At 44.4% G+C, this 18733-nt stretch overlaps 1 protein-coding gene across 1 annotated transcript in view; it reads left to right on the top strand.

The window, feature by feature from the left end:
* The window catches only part of LOC131458790 (protocadherin Fat 3), a 77363-nt gene that overhangs the window by 36809 nt on the left and 21821 nt on the right, over positions 1 to 18733 (top strand). Inside the window, exons 20-42 of the mRNA XM_058628052.1 lie at positions 496 to 846; positions 937 to 1110; positions 1428 to 1958; positions 2646 to 3010; positions 3541 to 3694; positions 4280 to 4387; positions 4474 to 4657; positions 5005 to 5225; positions 5838 to 6290; positions 6512 to 6646; positions 6860 to 7253; positions 8480 to 8676; positions 10880 to 11033; positions 11722 to 11955; positions 12238 to 12416; positions 14063 to 14276; positions 14371 to 14585; positions 14856 to 14993; positions 15120 to 15263; positions 15656 to 15853; positions 16775 to 17052; positions 17140 to 17702; positions 18504 to 18635. Of these exons, the coding sequence (XP_058484035.1) occupies positions 496 to 846; positions 937 to 1110; positions 1428 to 1958; positions 2646 to 3010; positions 3541 to 3694; positions 4280 to 4387; positions 4474 to 4657; positions 5005 to 5225; positions 5838 to 6290; positions 6512 to 6646; positions 6860 to 7253; positions 8480 to 8676; positions 10880 to 11033; positions 11722 to 11955; positions 12238 to 12416; positions 14063 to 14276; positions 14371 to 14585; positions 14856 to 14993; positions 15120 to 15263; positions 15656 to 15853; positions 16775 to 17052; positions 17140 to 17702; positions 18504 to 18635 (5716 nt within the window). The remainder of the gene's footprint in view (positions 1 to 495; positions 847 to 936; positions 1111 to 1427; positions 1959 to 2645; positions 3011 to 3540; positions 3695 to 4279; positions 4388 to 4473; positions 4658 to 5004; positions 5226 to 5837; positions 6291 to 6511; positions 6647 to 6859; positions 7254 to 8479; positions 8677 to 10879; positions 11034 to 11721; positions 11956 to 12237; positions 12417 to 14062; positions 14277 to 14370; positions 14586 to 14855; positions 14994 to 15119; positions 15264 to 15655; positions 15854 to 16774; positions 17053 to 17139; positions 17703 to 18503; positions 18636 to 18733) is intronic.

Raw genomic sequence — 18733 nt, 5'->3', positions numbered from 1 at the left:
GACCTGGCCAAGACGGCTCGCTGTAACAAAGTCGCAGGATTACAGAGCAGAATCAATTAAGAGAACGTTTTTAAAAGCACCGAAGGAGTCCGGCTTAAAAAACATAGACTGTCTGCCTTGAGATTTGCGATTTGACTGGTGCCAGGTCAGTTTTTCAAACCTGGCCTGCAGCCAGACACCTACTGAGCAATACTAGCGTTGATGTTAACAGTCAAGTGAGAAGTAAACTCGTTTATACATAGATTTCCATTCAAACAGAGTTCTTTTTGCAACCGGCAGAGTTGCAGGTTTCACTTTTCAAGCTTTCCCAAGCTGACGGTGGTTGAAAGATTGGGTACACTGTAGGATAAATGGCAATCTATCGCAGGTCCAAAATGCAGCGACAACATCCCAAAACTGGGGAATACAGTCTATGATTAACATGACCTCCCCACTGACTGTGCTGCCCCACCATCTACCACAAATATGAAGGCATCTGCTTTTGTCTGTTTCAAGGTATGGGATGGTCGTTTCTCCAGCATGGCATCGGTGACTGTACTTGTCCGAGAAACCATCGACAGCGGCCTCCTCTTCACCCTCCCGGTCTATTCCGCCTCCGTCCCAGAGAACGCACCCGACGTCGCCATGGTGACAGTCGTGAACACGGTCGGCCATCGCCTCAACGAGCCGCTCAAGTACACTCTGCTGAACCCCGGCGGGCGCTTCATCATACGGCCGACGTGCGGAGTGGTGCTCACCACCGGCGTGCCTTTCGACCGAGAGGAGAGGGAGAGCTACGAGCTGGTGGTGGAGGTCAACAGGGAAGATGAGATCCTCAGAGTGGCCAGGGTGATGGTGCAAGTGCAGGTGGGAGTGGAAATCTGTGTGGAAAATAGTTTTTTTTCTTGTTGTCTGGTTTTTTTTGTTGGTTTCCCAACTCTCCAACTCAACCTGCAGGTGGAGGATGCCAACGACAATGCTCCAGAGTTTGTGAACCTCCCCTACTACGCTGCAGTGCAGGTGGAAGCAGAGCCAGGATCGGATATATTCAGGGTGTCGGCCATGGACAGGGACGACGGTGTGAATGGAGAAGTGACGTACAGCCTCAAAGAGCAGCACCGGAACTTTCAGGTTGAGATAAATCTGCGACAAACATGTTAAACATGTACGAGCAAAACTGTCAGACGTGCTTTTTCAAAACCTGAGGAAACCTGAGCATCTCCTCGCTCACAAATCACTTCATATTTTGCACTTTTAATTACTATTAATTAGGAATTTGAAGCCATGAACATATCTGAGCAGTTTGCAGTTGCACGACATCGGAGAAATCTTTTATATTTCCAACTGTAACTGAAAGAAAGATTAAACATTGGGATATTAATGCTGCTTTTTGTTTTTCTTCATTCATAACACTTTTGAAATCAAATGAAACTAATGTTTCCATGCAGGTGAACCGTGTGACAGGAGAGCTGAGCTTAAAGAGGACCTTTGAGGCAGATTTATCCAACGCCGAGTACAAGCTGGTCGTCGTGGCCACCGACGGCGGCCTCCCGCCTCTGTCCAGCGAGGTGGAGCTGCCCGTGACCGTCGTCAACAAGGCCATGCCGGTGTTCGACAAGCCCTTCTACGGCGTCACGGTCAAAGAGGACGTGGCCGTCTCCACGTCGGTCCTCTGCATCAACGCCACCGGCCCCGAAGGCCAGAGCGTCATCTTCAGTATCAGCGACGGGGACTTTTCCCTGCAGTTCGACATCGGCTTCGACACGGGCGTCATCAGCGTGGTCTACCCGCTGGACTACGAGACCACGCAGTACTACCGGCTCACGGTGAAGGCCACTGACACGCTGACGGGGGCGGCGTCCGAGGTCGACGTGGACGTCGTCGTGCTGGACGTGAACGACAACGCGCCTCTGTTCCGGAACAATTCGTACTCCGCCGTGCTTCCTGAGAACTCTATGATTGGGACAACAGTGTTGCAGGTCTGTGTGATCTTCCTGAATGCTTGTTTACACTCACTTCACCAGTAGTGTGTATGAATATTAAATGCCAGTTTTATTTATGCATAGGGAGCATGTGTGATATTTCCCCAAAAATTGCCCAGTGGAATCTCTTGCCCTTTGGTCAATAACATATATATATATATATTTGTGCACTGTTGTTGTTTACGTCGGAATTTCTTCAGCCGGACATAAAAATGCTGATTTGTCTTATTTGACTGTGTTATTAAACCGTACACGGATCCAGACGGCCGTCTAACAAAGTGGATCCCACCAATTTTTGCCGTGCCTGGGCTGAAAATTCCAATCATTCACTTCACAGGTCAAACCATTGTAATTACATCCACCACCCCGCAACTCAAAACTCCTCCACCTCACTTCTGAAATTGTTTTTACTCCTTCAAGCTTCTGTAATTGATTATCTGACATTCAATCTGAGTCTTCAAATTCTCATTCTGCACGTTCAACAACTCTTATTTCCCGTTTTTGTTTTCTATTCTCAGCGCAACCTATGCCGTTATGTACCCCCCCCCCCCCCCATTTGGACTCAATAGGGAAAGCTACTGTCTCTATATACTATTGAGTATATCAGGATTTAAAAAAAAAAAAAAAAACATCTTATTAATAATGCATGAGGCAATAAAAAGTGTATTGTTCCTCTCGCTGCAGGTGTTTTCTCAGGACCAAGACTCGGAGAAAAACGCCGTGGCGAGCTACCAGATCCTGTCTGACATCTACAACAGCAGCGATTACTTCCACATTGACAGCAACAGCGGGCTGATATTCACGGCACGCCTGCTCGACTACGAGCTCGCCCACCGCTACAACTTCATCGTCAGGGCGACGGACAGTGGCGACCCGGCGCTCGGCAGCGACGTTAGTGTGACTGTGACCGTCACCGACACCAACGACAATCCACCTCATTTCAGCCAGGCCTTGTACGAGGCCTTTGTCAGCGAGCTCGCTCCCCGCGGACACTTTGTGACTTGTGTTCAGGCGTCGGATGCTGACACCTGTGATGCTCAGAGGCTGAGGTAACACAAAGGGAACGCTTTGAAAGGGGCCCCCGTGTTGCTTATAGGAATGATTTGTACATGGGTTTTTTCGATTGAACCGCGTTTAATCTTTTCTAAAACATTCTTTCTTTATTTTTGTTTGACAAAGCGCAGCGCTTGTGTTTCGGTCACAGACTTTTAATAAGAAAACAGGTGGACAGGCTATGGCCACAAATACACAAATTGGTTTAATTTAACAACATATAATATATAAAAAAATTATATATTATATTTATTATATTATAAAATAATATTTAAACTGAATGTTAAATCCACATATAATCCATTATATTTCTTAAAATGTTACTTAAATCAACTGAAGTCATTTTAAAAGAGCTTTTGACATAAACTTCAATAGTTTTACTGCCTGATTAATTATATAATGAAATCATATTTTAATAAATATGGTCAACGTACACCTTGACTTCCAGCAGCTTGTAAAAAACAAAGCAACACCGTTCAAACGTGATCATCAGTGTTGCTCATGTTTCTTCTGCATTTGCCTCCAGGTACAGCATTCTCTCCGGGAATGAGCGGATGACTTTTATGATGCAGTCGGATACAGGAGTGCTGAGTCTGTCTAATAAGAGGAGACAAGGCATGAAAGTGGCGTATCAGCTCAACGTGTCTGTGTCAGACGGAGTCTTCACTAACACCGCTCAGGTGAGCCACTTTCTTAGCATTCCCAGGTCGGTCCTGTCAACGGATTTGCCGGTTTTATTTTCACGCACCGCATTCCGTGTGACCTCCTTTAGCAACTCCCGACTTTATTACAAGCATTTGCAGCTTCTTTTTTTTTCTAGTCCTGGCTGCTGAGCCGCTCCACAGTTAGAGGTTAATGTGTGTCCGTGTCGTATCACATTTGCCACGAGGATGAGCTGCCATCTGGGAAAAAAAAACATGTTCACATCTGTCTCTTCATGTAAATTACAAGGGGAACATGTGGGATTTTATTTTTGGCACAGAGATGTGGTGCGAGCAGTTCACCAATTTCGGTATGTTTTTGCTCTGTAATCCTAAATCACATTTTGGTTTTACACTCCCGAAGCTTGACAGGAAATCAGCTTTTTATTGTGATGGCGCTTTGCGATTACGCCAGCAGAGAGTGAAGATAATGGTAGCACTGATGAGGACGATAACTAGGAATGGCATACCGATATCAACTGTTACAGTCTTTGTTAGAAAATTACCTTTTTTCTTCTGAATTCTATTTATAATGACGGCTGTAACAGTGACGGTAATTCACAGGTGATCGTTCGTGTCCTGGGAGCAAACCTGTACAGCCCAGTGTTCAGTCAGAGGTTCTACTTGGCTGAGGTCCAAGAAAATGCCCCTCCGGGGTCAAAGGTCGTCCAGGTAGGCCACTTTTCCCTCACTCCTCATGTGCAGTTTTACTGCATTAATAACCCAGTGGAATATTATAAACCCTTGCTGACCTGCAGGTGCGTGCAACAGACGAGGATTCCGGCTTGTTCGGCCAGATCATGTATTCCTTCATCAACGACCTGGGGAAAACTCAGTTTGCAATCGACGCGGACGGAGTCATATCCACTCTTCAGAATTTAGACCGCGAAAATCCCTCGAACAAGGACATGGTGCTGACTGTTATGGCTCTGGATGGTGGAGGTATAAACACCCCACACACAAGATCTTATGAAGTTCTTTATGTTTACTTTATGTGATGAAAACAAAACCACACGACACATCTCCCCTCAGACATGTGGAGTAGAGTTTAATGATAATATTAAAAGAATATTACCTCTTGCATTTACAGCCCCAAACAGACACACACGTTAAATATGGACATTAAATCTCAATTATGTCATTAATCAAAGCTGTCACTTTTTAAATAAAAACATGTGTTGCGCTCAAAACCGTGGTCAAATGAGTTCACACATCTCCACAGGACTCTCTGTGTGTATGGAGCCATATATGGGGATGAGTCCATAAGTCTGTTTTGGATATATTTGCAGGTCGCGCATCATTCTGCACGGTGCGAGTGGTTCTCGGAGATGAAAACGACAACGCCCCGCGGTTCCGAGCAGTGGAATATCGCATGAGTATAAAAGCGAACGTAGCCAAAGGTTCTCTGGTCACGCAGATCCAAGCCACAGACCCCGATGCTGGAGCTAATGGAAGAATCACCTACTCCCTTTATAGTGAGGCACGCTTGTCCCTGGTGGATGTGCTGGAGGTCAGTTCATCTCGCTCTTCTCACACAGAGCTGCAAACGTCCTCCGGAATTAAAGGGGGAAAAAAAGTCCGACCGAATTTTTAAGCCATACAGAAATTACCTCTATTTCTAATAAATGATAAATCCACAGACGACACCCCCTCTGCCCATTCCAGTGAGTTAACAACCATCTGCTTGCTGTAGATTATACATTTTCTGCTCATCAAATCAGCATGATGTTGCATGAAGATTGATGCTTCCGTCACATTCCACCATTAAAGAGGAAAGAACGCAATTAAGTCACAACGGCGAAAGGCTGCATAACTGGAGTGAATATAAAGTGGGAGTAGCACATCAATTTAATTGAAAGTGGAAGCTCCAATAACAAAGGGAAAGTAAAGAAACGGGTTTCATCCATCCTTTGCATCATCCACTCACAATAAGATAATTAAGGGGAATTACTGTGAATAATATTACACGAGTGACTTAAAAAAAGCTGTCTAGCTCACCAACATACAGACTTAGTGATTTTATTTCACAAGGGGGCATACATTTAAGAATAAAAAAAAAATGTTTTTACATTACTCGCAATAATATCTTCATATGAGATTAAAACATCTTTGCGATGTCCAGGTGGAGCCAGACAGCGGCTGGATGATGACCAAAAGCACCGTGGACCACCTCCAGGGGACCGTGCTGTCCTTCTTCGTCAAAGCCACAGACTGCGGCTCGCCCCCCAAACACTCCCTGGTGTCGGCCTTCATCCACGTCGTCCCCCCCGATGCGTCCGTCCCCTCCTTCAGCCAGCCTCAGTACTCCTTCACCATCCCTGAGGACACGGCGGTAGGAACGCCCCTGGGCTCCGTGTACGTGGGCCCGGGACAGACCGGCCTCTTCACTGCGGTGGCGGGGCAGACGCCCGACAGTAACGAGGGCGGGACTTTTGATGTGGACGGCGAGACGGGTCTGATCCGCCTGGTCAAGCCGCTTGACTACGAGGAGGTCAGCATCTTCCGCTTCAAGGTGGCAGCGACAACAAGAAGAGACCTGATTGAGTCCGTGTCCACCGTCGACCTGGAGGTTAAGGTCGGTGGGCCTGTTTGCGTTCTTCCTTCCAGTTTTTATTTGAAATGGAGTCAGAAAAATATAAAATAAGTACATTTAAAGGTCCAAGTTTTTGTGTTATATTTTATCAGATGGAGGAAAAAAAGAAAATTGGCTAAATACATAGGTCAAAAAAAAAACAACACAAAGAAATTCTATCAAGTCGTGGAAGTTAGAAATTCAAAGGAATCTCCATCGTGCAGATCCTGGACGTGAACGACAACAGGCCCGCGTTCGAGACCAACACGTATGTCGCGACGGTGATGGAGGGCATGCCTGTGGGGACAAGAGTGGTTCAAGTGCGTGCCATTGATCCAGACTGGGGCTCCAACGGACAGGTGTGTGACAGCGACAAGTTCAAGGGGGTGAAAAGGGGACTGTTGTTGTTTAAAAAGCCTTTATTAATGTGTCTAGTGCGTCCAAGGCTTTGTTCGTCAAGGTGATAAACGTGAAGTGATGTACATGCATTGGCCGTATTAATAGGATTTTTACTTTTTACACCTGTTTGAAAGTTTGAGGACATCAGTTTTAAAATACTGTAAATACTGCAGGTAACCTACAGACTCGGGCCGCTGCTGACCCACAACTTGGACTCGACGAGGGACGTGAGCTCGTCCACTGGTCCCATCACGACCAGTTCTGTCTTCGCCATTGACAGTAAAACGGGCTGGATCACTACGGCGACTCAGATGGACCACGAAACCTCCTCCGGCTACAGCTTTGAAGTGGTGGCAGCGGACCTGGGGGAGTCCCAGTCGCTCTCCTCCACCACGGCGGTGACCATCGCTGTGTCCGACGTCAACGACAACCCGCCACGGTTCGAGAGAGAGCTGTACCGCGGCGCGGTCAAAGAGAGCGACCCCCTCGGCGAGGTGGTGGCTCTTCTGAAGACCCGAGATCGAGACGGCACCGACCAGAACCGTCAAGTCAGCTTTTACATCACGGGTGAGGAAGCATTGATTGTGAGACATGATGTTGTGATGCATAGAAATGATTCAGAGGCCTAATGGGGGGTTGCTCTTATTAAAGGTCAAATTTTAAATACCGTTCAGCCTCAAAATGTCACACATGACGAGGCCTTTTATTTTGGTAATATCTTTTCATTTTAAACGCATTTATCATCCATTCCCAGAGTCGAGGTCAGGACCTACTCATGGTAAATGTTTAAAACACATTTGCTATTTTTTTTATTTGGGCAGCCCTTTACTGAAGAATTACCACATATGCATATAAAATAAAGTTGTGACTCACTTATTGAATATTTATGTCTTGGAAAATGTCAAGTTCACCTGTTTAAAATAATAATTTTCCTCCCACAGGCCCAAACATGCAGATTTGGGTAAATTGGGCACTCTAAATTGACCATAGGTGTGAGTGTGAGAGTGGATGCTTGTTTGTTTCTATGTCACCTTGTGAAGACCCTGCCTTTCGCCCTATGTCAACCGGGATTTGCACCAGCACCCCCACCCCCGCAACCCTCAGGTGGAGGATAAAGTTTTATACCACACGAAACATAACGCAATGAAAATCCAGTGCGGTATAAAAATTGTAAATTAAAAAAAAACCTACACACACACACACACACACACACACAGTAGACATTTCTCATTCTCCTGTGTTTTTCCATCGCACTGTCCCTTTAAACAGAAGTGAGTTGGTTAATGACGTGTGATGATAATGCTACATCACATCATTCAGCCTCCAAAAAAAAATATCATCGCAAAACCAAATTTCCATTGCGATATCTGTCGTTTTCCCAAATAGTTTGTTTTTGTAAAACCGTGTGAAATTATAATTTGTAGTCATTAAAGGATGATGTATAATCTGCTCTGGCATTTCAACATACTGATTATTCTTAAAAGGCAGCGTTGTAATAAAAGGTCAGATTGTTAAATTCGGAAAGGCCGCTGGTCTCTACCTCACCTGCCTGATTTTACACTTTGTTGATGGATTTTCATTGATCGCACACAAACACTGTGGTGGTTCGGGTGGAGTGCTGGTGTGTATCGATCCCTGTGCAATAATACGACTCCCAGTTTTGTTCACAGGTCGGCTACAGTGTATCTTCACCTCTGTCTGTCTTTGCTGTGAATTGCCTGCAGCACTTTAATCCTCCTCCGCCTCCTCTGCCTCCTCCTCCTCCTCCTCCTCCTCCTCTTTTTGATTTACAGGAGGAAACCCGCGGGGCGTGTTTGGCCTGGCCCTCGTGCAGGGGGAGTGGAAGGTTTATGTGAGCGGTTTACTGGACCGTGAGCAGCAGGACTGGTATCTGCTCAACATCACTGCCACTGATGGCCTTTATGTTGCTCGCACTGCGGTGGAAGTTACCGTGATGGATGCCAACGACAACAGTCCCATCTGCAACCAGGTCAGGGATAAAAAGATATAGGAAGGGAGATACTTCAGTGACAACACAAACCAGGACTGTAGCTAGACAAACTGTCATTTTTTTTAATCATTATTTTGTACTCATTGGTCCACTACATGCCTTTAATCTTATTTGTTTCCAGGCTAACTAGATTCTAATTAGTGGTTTGTCGAAAAATATGAATTATGCACGTAATTAAACAGTCTATAAACACACTTTGTGTCCATGAAGTAGCACAACAGTGCAGAAATAAAGTTATTGACTCCTATTATACTCAATTGTACTTATTGTATGGCACTTTACAAAAGCATGATTATAATATAAAATAATATACGGTTGTAATCGTCAGATTGCCAGAAGCTCGTGAATTAGATGGAGACCCAATTTCTACAAAGAGGAACTTCTTCTCTGCGGTAATTTTGCTTTTGGCTGAGCTCAGAAGATTATTGTCTTAGAATATGTAAATCAACGACTGGCTCCAGTCGTATCCGCGCGATTTTGTTCCGTCATAATGTTGATTCTCTCATTATTCCGCACACGAGTTCAAATTCAGTGCGAATGAATTCAAACTGGCAAAAATGCAAAAATAAATGTGAAAATGCATAAAAACCTTTAAAACTTGCCTTTAATTACATATTTAGTCACTTTAAATAACTTTATTTGAGCTTTTAGTTGCATATTTATTGAGATTTGTATTAATTTCTTCAACACTTAAGTTAATAGATATGATTAAGTATCCAGTACAGTAAATAGCAGGAGTAACATGCTTTTTAAATCATGTTTTAGAAGTTGCCCCTGCTCCAGCACACCTGATTCAAATGAATGGCTCAGGACTGAGAAACCCTGCTTTAAATAACAAATATGATGAGATAATTAGCACACACAAATTATTACTACACACTCAGTACCTTAGGAGTCATCATAAAGTTAGTTTTTAAGCTGATCTATAACAAGGGACTCTTCAAGGCACATCCCATTTCGTTTAGTATCATTCTTTGGTTTTTCAATTGCACATAATTGGCCGAGAAACTTTCATTCTCTTTGTGAACTCGTACTAATTCCCTTTGAAATCAATTCTCCCGTCTCCCCGGTCTCTTCTTGTACATTCTCTCTGCTCGCAGATAAGTCGAGTGCAGCTAAAACGTGGTCACTCTGGTGTTCCGCAGAAGCACCACTCAATGCTGAAGGACATTCAGTGTCAAGACACTGCGTTCTAACTTTGTTCTCTGTTTTTTTTTGTTTCAATAATGTTCTTTGAAATGTTTTTAAAAAGCTGTTGATAGTGTTATACTAGTGAGTGCTTCCTAAACTAGTGGTCAAGGTCCCTGTGGGGTTTGAACACTCAGTCCTTAGATGATTTTAAACCAATGAAAAGCATCAGAAATATAAAAAGGAAACAAAATATATTAAAAAAATAGTTTTTAATCAACTTTTTATTGCTTTTTAATCATATAAAATAGCCACAAGAACAAGAACTGTAGTTTCTACAGTCAGCAATATTGCCCTTGCAAAATTAAAAGCACAAACACACAACCTGAATAATTAAAGAAAGAAATATAGTATAGTATATAGTCATTCAGACACACATGAACTGTCCTCTCCTCACATATGACCCCTGGGGTTACTGTGGACAGATTTATTGACAACATCAGCTGCAGCGGTTCAATTTACACTGACAGAGCACAGGAAACATTTTTTTAATGTCCTTTGGGACAACGGGTCCCAGTTCTGGCCTCGTTATATTTGTGGGTCGGATGCTAAAAGGTTTGGGAACCTCTGTGTATACAGAATAATATGTGCGGCACAAGGTACAGTGGTAGTTTTTACATTATTAATGATGTGATTTTATGTGATGTATTTAAAAGCGACAGGGCAGAGTTACCTTTTGACGCACTTAATTCAGATTGTATCTGAGAGCTTTATCACGTCTGCACGTCTCTTGACCGGTCACAGCTGTGTATCTACTTATCACTTCATTTCAGCTGCAAATTTGATCGGCATGAGAAGCAGCATGAGCGATGAAGTGGGACACGGTCCGCGTCTGGTGGAGCGGCGAGGGCAAAAGTGCAGCCGGGTCAACACAGGCCACTTAGCTGTGCTGCGCTCGTTCTGTCAATGGGGATTATGGATTCAGTGCTGGACTGATGTCTTTACTTTTTTCAGAAATTGATGCTCACAATGTGCTTGTGTGTGTGTGTGACAGGCCGTGTACAGTGCCTCGTTCCCCGAGGACATTCCCTCCAACAAGGGCATTCTGACAGTGGGAGCAACAGATGCTGACTCAGGCTCCAGTGCTGAGATTCAATATTCACTCTTTGGTATCGGGGTGGAAGATTTCTACATGGATGCAAACACCGGTACATGTAGTCATTATTTTTATTTTGTACTTTTCAAAAGAGGCTTTTTAATTGCAGTTTGAACAATTCAGCATCATCGTTTTTACTGTAGTCACGATCCCAGCTGACATATGGAGCGAAAATTGGGGTACTAATAAACTAAACTAACAATAGTTATCAAAACAATGACAATGGATGTACCATCACAGCATTTCACAGCAGTTTTGGAAACCTGATGTGTGTGTGCTCCCCATAATCTTCACCTTTAGCCATGGATTCAGGAGCTTTGTCTGGATAATGGAGGATCAAAGCTTATTTTTGAGAGTGACCAAAGACTAGTTTGACCTACTTCTTTGGCCCAAGTATGAAAAGACACGCCGAAAGCGCTTCAAAAAGTTTAGAGATTTTCACCTCAGTGTGAGGCAGACTTGATCGAAGACGACGTATTTGTGCGGCGAAGGATGCTGCAAATGCACAGCCTCGCTGTGACCTTGAGGCAAGACCCAAGAGGGAAACACCTGAGTCATTACTTAGAATTACAATTAGTTATATTGGCACACACACCAATCAATGTCTGCATTTAAACCATCCTGAGCAAACAAACAAACAGGAGCAGTGAGCAGCAAACTATATAGTTTGCTTATGATGAAAACACTATTCTACACACCACAGGCTTAACATCTCATGTCTCCGTGTTTACGTCTTACAGGGGAGCTGCGTACGGCCACGGCCATGGACCGAGAAATGACACCGGCCTACAGACTCATCGCTCAGGCGACTGACGGAGGCGGACTCTTCTGCCGCTCTGACATTTCCCTCCAAGTGCTGGACGTGAATGACAATGCCCCCTTGTTCTCCTCCACTCATTACCTGGCCAGTGTGTTCGAGAACGCGGCGCCAAAGGCTTTGCTCACCCGCCTGCAGGCCGGCGACCCCGATGAAGGTACGTCAAACAACTCTGATAATGGCCGCGGAGAGTTTTTCCTTACGTGTGACAAATGTGGTTTCAATCCCACTCTTGTCACTTAGCATCCAAACTGCTGACTGTGACACGAGCAAGATGATGTGAATCGCCCGGAGCAGTGCCGTTTCTCATTTGTGTCACATGCACTTTGTTCACGTATCCATCATCCCTCTCTGATTGAAAAATGATTGCCATGAACAGGAGGACGGACCGACAGGGAATCTTCTGTGGTCGTTCATTTGTCTCCTGTCTTTTTTTCAGGTCTGAACCGCACAGTGGTTTATTCTCTGGTGGATTCAGTGGGTGGATTATTCTCCATCGACCCGTCTTCTGGGATGGTCAGACTGGAGAGATCTCTGGACAGGGAGAGCCAAGACTCTTATCGTGTTCGCGTTCAAGCCACTGACCAAGCTGGCCAACAGGGGGCACTGTCCTCACAGGTAGGAGGGTCCAAAAAATGGTAAAAGAACATGATACAATGAAGATTTTTTTCTGAACAAGTCATTAACATCCATTTAAACTAAATATGTTTCCTGATTAAACCATTTCAATGTCATAATACAATTCGATTTCACACACAACATATTCGATTGCCAGCAATAGAGTCCTTTCTGTGCTGATGCACAATCTGTATTTCTGTCCACACACACACACACACACACGCGTGAATAAAATAAGCCAATGAATAAATACATGTTGTTCAAGGCGGGGATCAGATAAAGAGCCGTGTTGATTTTAATTAAGATGAAACTTTATCTTCCATCTTTGTCACCGCGCAGTGCACGGAATGAGAAACACAAGGGGGACGGCGACAGAGACAGATGCAGGTGATGTAGGAAGGAAGGGGGGGGGGCAAAAAAGAGACGATGAGACAAGATGAGTAAGTGTTGGCTCTTTCAGGATGTTTGAACAAACCATAAACCATAAGAGTAAATAAACCTCAGGGAAATATATCAGTGTTAGAGCGCCGGAGGCAACAGTAGTGGTTTGACATGGAGCACTGCTGGCGTCGCACTCGCTTTAAGTGGAGACAGTTGTTTTCCTGCATTGAAACCACGTTCCTAACAAGTCGGATTGTCCAGATGTGTCTGGTGGAAAAAGCTCCACTCACGCTGCTGTACAATAAAACAAGATCGGAGCCATTATAAAAAAAGGAAACTATGTGTGACGAGCGGGTAACTGTTATGTGGGTGGTCGGCCGAGGAGGTGGTCTCCGCTCTGTCGCGAGGATGGATTGCACAATTGGCCACGCCTCCTCCGACCACCTCAGAATGGGGCGGTTGTGATTTGTGAATGATGCATTCACGTACAGATTGGGGAACTTTGTTTATATCGGGTATAAAACAGGTCGGTTTTTCCAACATTTGTCCTCAGTCCCATAAAACCCTGATTTAACCATCTGCATCAAATCATTGTTTAAAGCCAGCACTACTGATGTCACACACAGTGTTTCTGGCATCGGCTCCTGCGACACATAAAGTTGATTTATCTTTAAAATATGCATTGAAGAGAGAGCGCGAGAGAGACACTGTCACAGACGCTGTAATCTGGCCACACCCGTCAAGCAGACAGTCCAATAGTTTTAAGACACCCCATGGATCCTTGTTATGAGCCTGGACTAAGTATAAATGTCAGAAAATGTCACAGTCTTAATGATTCACATAAAAATTGATCAGGGATCTCTTTCGAAAATGAATCATGATGCCGTTTTTGCGCGAGCACTGCCACGGTGAAATATCATCTGACACGGCCACTGAATTAGATTATACTTTGAGCGGCCTAATTCATAACAACCATAACCTCAATTAAAAGAAAATAAGAACGTCCTAACAAGAGAGAGAGATTAACGGTGTCTGCAGCAGCACAGTTTGTGGAAAAGCAGAATGAACTCGGTGGATTTCAGCAAAAAGAGCATTTATCCGACTCTGTATAACCACAAATCTTTAACATTTATCTCGTGTCCATTAAATTCTCTCTTCGGCTTTAGTGTCCGCCGACGTGGATTGATTTTCACCTGTCTTTAATCTTGTTACTGAGAATTAAGTATCTGCTGCCATTGATATTTGTGTCTCTTTTTCCACCTCAGGCTGATTTGACCATTCTGGTCCTGGATGTGAATGACAACGCTCCAGTCTTCCAGCGGCGGGACTACGTCGCCACGGTCCCCGAGGATGTCGCCGTGGGGACCGAGGTGCTGCGAGTCCTGGCGACGAGCGCAGACATCGGCCTGAATGCCGAGATCACTTACCGAATTCGGTCGGGCAACGAGTTACGAAAGTTCACCGTTGACAGAAACCTGGGTGAGCAGAGATCCTTTTAAATTACATTTCTTTATTAAGCAGTTGGAATTCAATAAATTAATGTATCTTATTCATTTATTGTACTTTTTTTTAGGCTCCATTTCTGTGGCTGATGATTTGGACTTTGAGGTGTGTAAGGACTATTACCTCACCGTTGAGGCCTGGGACAGCGGGAACCCTCCCCTCAGCACTGCTACCATGGTAACCATCGAACTAATGGATGTCAACGACAACGCCCCGGCCTTTAGTCAAGACATCTACAATGTCCTCGTCAGTGAGGACGCGTCTGTGGGACAAACAATTACAAGGGTAACGTCGGGTCACTTATATTTATGCTGAGCTTTTCCCTTAAAGCTGTAGTGCGCAAGTTTTACAAAGAAACTAATGTATGTTAATGTATGTTAAGGCTGATAAAGCCCCTTAACTCCACATAACTACAATTAGAGTCAAGACAGATGGATACAACATCAAGAGTGTTGCAAAAAGCTGGAATATGACTGAAAACACAAAGTAATTTCCTCAGAGATCATCCTCAAACGTTACTCACTGCACCTTTAACCTGTGTTTTCCGTTCACTAGGTTTTGGCAGAAGACCTGGACAGTCAGGTAAACGGGCGAATCACCTACTCTATCATGAAAGGCGACCGCAGCAACCACTTCTGGATCGACCCCGTAACGGGACTGCTCAAAGTCAATAAGCGGCTTGACAGAGAACTGGTAAGCGTACAATATCTCTCTCCGGCGTTTCACGGTTCGTGAGCACAGCCGGCGCTCTTGTCCTATATAACAGCTTTGAACACATCGCTCTGTACGTACACTCTCACTCGCTTCCTCTCCATCTAGGTGCCCAGGTACTCTCTGTCGGTGCAGGCGTTTGACAGCGGCTCGCCTGCCATGTCGTCCACCGTCACTGTGAACATCGACGTCTCCGACATTAACGACAACGCCCCCGTTTTCAACCCTGCCAACGCCACGGTCGTCATACCGGTGGGTTGTGACCATTCTTTGTGTATTTGCAGTTAAGAGTGTAGATGTTAGATCGTTTGTTTAAGAGGCTTCTTCAGTTCTGACTGACTGGTGGAAAACTCCTAATCCACGCAGAGAACGAGCTTTCCCTTTGCAATCTTTTTCTCTTTTATTATTAAAAGGTTTGTTGTGTTAAACAAAGCAGGTTATTTACTCCCTGACCAAGTTTCAGGATGTTAGTTGCACTTGAATCAAAGGTGTTAAGGCCTGTACTTCCTCCACAAGAACAGAGAGAAACGTGTTCTTTTCCTTGTTGAGACATTTGTTCATGTACAAGCCTTTAGCCAGCACGTCCAGGCGTACCTTTCCGACTGCGCACCTTCACAGGCATCTTTATCTCTTTCCACGTCCAGCTAAATCAGGCGACTGGCACCACACTGCTGAAGCTGTCCGTCAGTGATAAAGACTCCCCAAGAAACGGTGCCCCCTTTGAGTTTCGCATTGTGTCGGGAAACGAGGGGAGCTTCCTCTCGCTGGACCAGACGGGGACCCTGAGGACCAACCGCGTAATTGGCCCTGAAGCGCCAAGAGAGTTCGTTCTGGAAATCCAGGTTAGAGATGGAATCCGCTTTGACATGGTAATACACCCTGAAAGCTGGAATGCACATCCTCTCATTATCTCACTATGTTTACATGGACAGCAAATACGACGAGACACTGCATGTTCTCTACCAGAATAATATCCTATGAACATTAAAGCCGTGTTCATATGAATTTAGCATTACAAACGTCTCCCTCTGTGTTTCAGCCTCTCATCCACATACACACAAGCAAGTTTCCTCCAAAGTTGGTGTGTTCACAGTGGAGGCTTCACTGGCACCCGCTGGCACAGCGTGCTTGTCTTAGTTTTATAGTCGTTCCCGTGTTCTCGTCTCGGGGTGTAGATAAAGGCACTAAATCAAAAGGATGTGTGGATGGAGATTGATTATTTTTTTCAAAAGAATCCACATACATGTAAACAAGGTATAAGATGTTTTAATTTAGGTCACAGTTTGGAGGCATTGTCTTTAACCATTTATTAAATTTAATTAAATTTAATTAAATTTAATTAAATTAAATTTAATTTAATTTAATTTAATTTAATTTAATTTAATTTAATTTAATTTAATTTAATAAAATAAAATAAAATAAAATAAAATAAAATAAAATAAAGAAATAATTTCTTAATTTCTTTAATTCTTAATTAATTTTAACTACTGATAGTTAGACTCAATCCCATCTCACTCCTTGCCCCTAGATGAAAAGGATGAGATGGGATTGTCTTTATTTTGCCTCAGACAAGTACATAATATTGTCAATTGATTTATTTATTTTTATTTTTCTGGTTATAGCAAAAAAAAAAGAAAAGAAAAGGGGTGTCTCATGTATAGATTTACTTCTAACTCAATCCCAAGGAGCAAACTGTAAGGGTCAACATGAGAAATGGAATACAGCCGCAATATCTCACTGGATGTTTGTTTTCCTTCTTGTAGGCGACCGACTCTGGAAAACCAAGTCTCACTTCTTCCTCCTGGGTATTTCTGAGGGTCATCGGGAACAGCCAATACAAACCCACCGTCTCCCCTCTGGAAATCTTCATTGTCATGGCGACGGACACTTTCCAGGGCGGCCCGATCGGCCGCATATACGCGACCGACCGCGACCCCAGCGATGCTCTGTCGTTCACGCAGAAGCCTCAGCCCAAGAGCATGTTCACGATCAACAGACAGGACGGCAGCATTGTGGCTCTGCCGGGCCTGGAACCTGGCAGGTATCTACACACACACACACACACATCCACTCCACACTGAATTATACGGTATGATTTTGAAATCACTTTTTCTTTGTCCTCTGTCAGATACCAGATGAACGCCACGGTGAGCGACGGACGCTTCGCTGTGATAGCCGATGTCTCGGTCCAGGTGGAACAGGTGACGGATGTCCTGCTGCGCAGCGCCCTGAGCTTACGGATACGATCTCTGTCCCCCGAGGACCTGCTCGGACGTTACCTGAGCCAGATCAAACTCACGCTGCGTGGACTGACGGGTTGGAAATGGTCACCAGGACAAACGGATCCCCTGCACATACTCAGTGTACAGCCAGTGAGGGGAACAGCTGACGTGGACTTGCTTTTGGCCGTGGAGCGGCCGGAGTTGTCCGGCGTCGAACGGATGGACGTCTTTTACGCCCAGCAGGAGATATCTGCTCTGTTGGAGGAGGCAGTAGCGCGGGGCCGGGTTCGCGGCATCCTCGCCGGGGCGGTGGTGATGAGCAGGGCCTGCTCCGGGGAGCTGGACTGTGGGGACAGAGTGTGTGAGCAGACACTGGTCATGGACAGGGACTCGCCCGTGACCTACAGCACAGAGAGGGTCAGTCTGGTGTCGCCGAGGTTCAGCCGCACTGAGACCTGCACCTGTCCAGGTGAGCTGGGTTTTTTTTACAGTAAAAGAGAATGTGCATTTATACTGTTTTTGTTTTCATCACCTGCTGTTAGTTCACTGAGATCAGCAGTAGATGGCGCCAAAGTCTGCGTCACCACAGACAGACAACAAGGTGACATAAGAGCGCCAATAGCTGTCATGGTGGCTTTCCATCATAAATTATTGTAGTAAAAATTGTAGGAATGTTGTCGTCAGTGCAGTGAAAAGCAGAAGTTTCTGTCACGTGACTTTTAAACGTTGCTGCAAACAGTTTTTTATTCCACGCATTATTCACGGCTACCCTTGACCGATAAGCTAACTTTTCCTAGACTTTTTCAAATGTTGCGTTTATCCGTTCAGGTGAAAATACGCTTAAATCAGATCTTTGGTAATAGTTAAAGCTACTAAATACACTGCTGACAAACTTTAAAACATGCGTCAATTGGTAACACCTAAATTATAAATCTAATTTATAAAAACATCTCCCTTATATACAGGTCTTCTTAAAATATTCTCACAGTTTGGGAAAGTTATTTTTCTTTATGGATCGAATTTTCTTTATTAGTCCTTCATATTGGGAGGCTCTTATTACCTGTTTTAATTTTTCATTTTTGAATGAAAAAGTCATTGAATTCACAGCTTTTTTGTACATATGTTATTTTTGTATACCTGAAAAACAGATTCTATGTACCCGATAATACATTCATCCATTATAGAATAAAATAAATATGCAAGGCTAATTACATGTAAGGATTCCCCTCATATGAAGACAGATGATATTTTAATGTCTCTGTCTGAGCAGGAGGTGCATGTCCGACCCCTCTCGAGCTCTGTGAAGGTCAGTCCTGTCCAGCAGACATGCAGTGTGTCCGCTCTGGTCCTACAGCACCATCTGTCTGCCAGTGTCAGCCAGAGAGACTGGACGAGTGTGCAGGTGGGATGTTTTTTCTTTATTAATCTAAACAAAAAAAAAATTCATTCAGTACATCGGGTTGAACGAGCTATGAATTGTAACCCTGTGTCTCTGTGTGA

The sequence above is a fragment of the Solea solea genome, chromosome 4 (genome assembly GCF_958295425.1).
Source record: "Solea solea chromosome 4, fSolSol10.1, whole genome shotgun sequence".
In the NCBI taxonomy this organism is placed as follows: Eukaryota; Metazoa; Chordata; class Actinopteri; order Pleuronectiformes; family Soleidae; genus Solea; species Solea solea.
The sequence above is the reverse complement of the archived record's forward strand: the minus strand, read 5'-3'. Positions and strand labels throughout refer to the sequence as shown.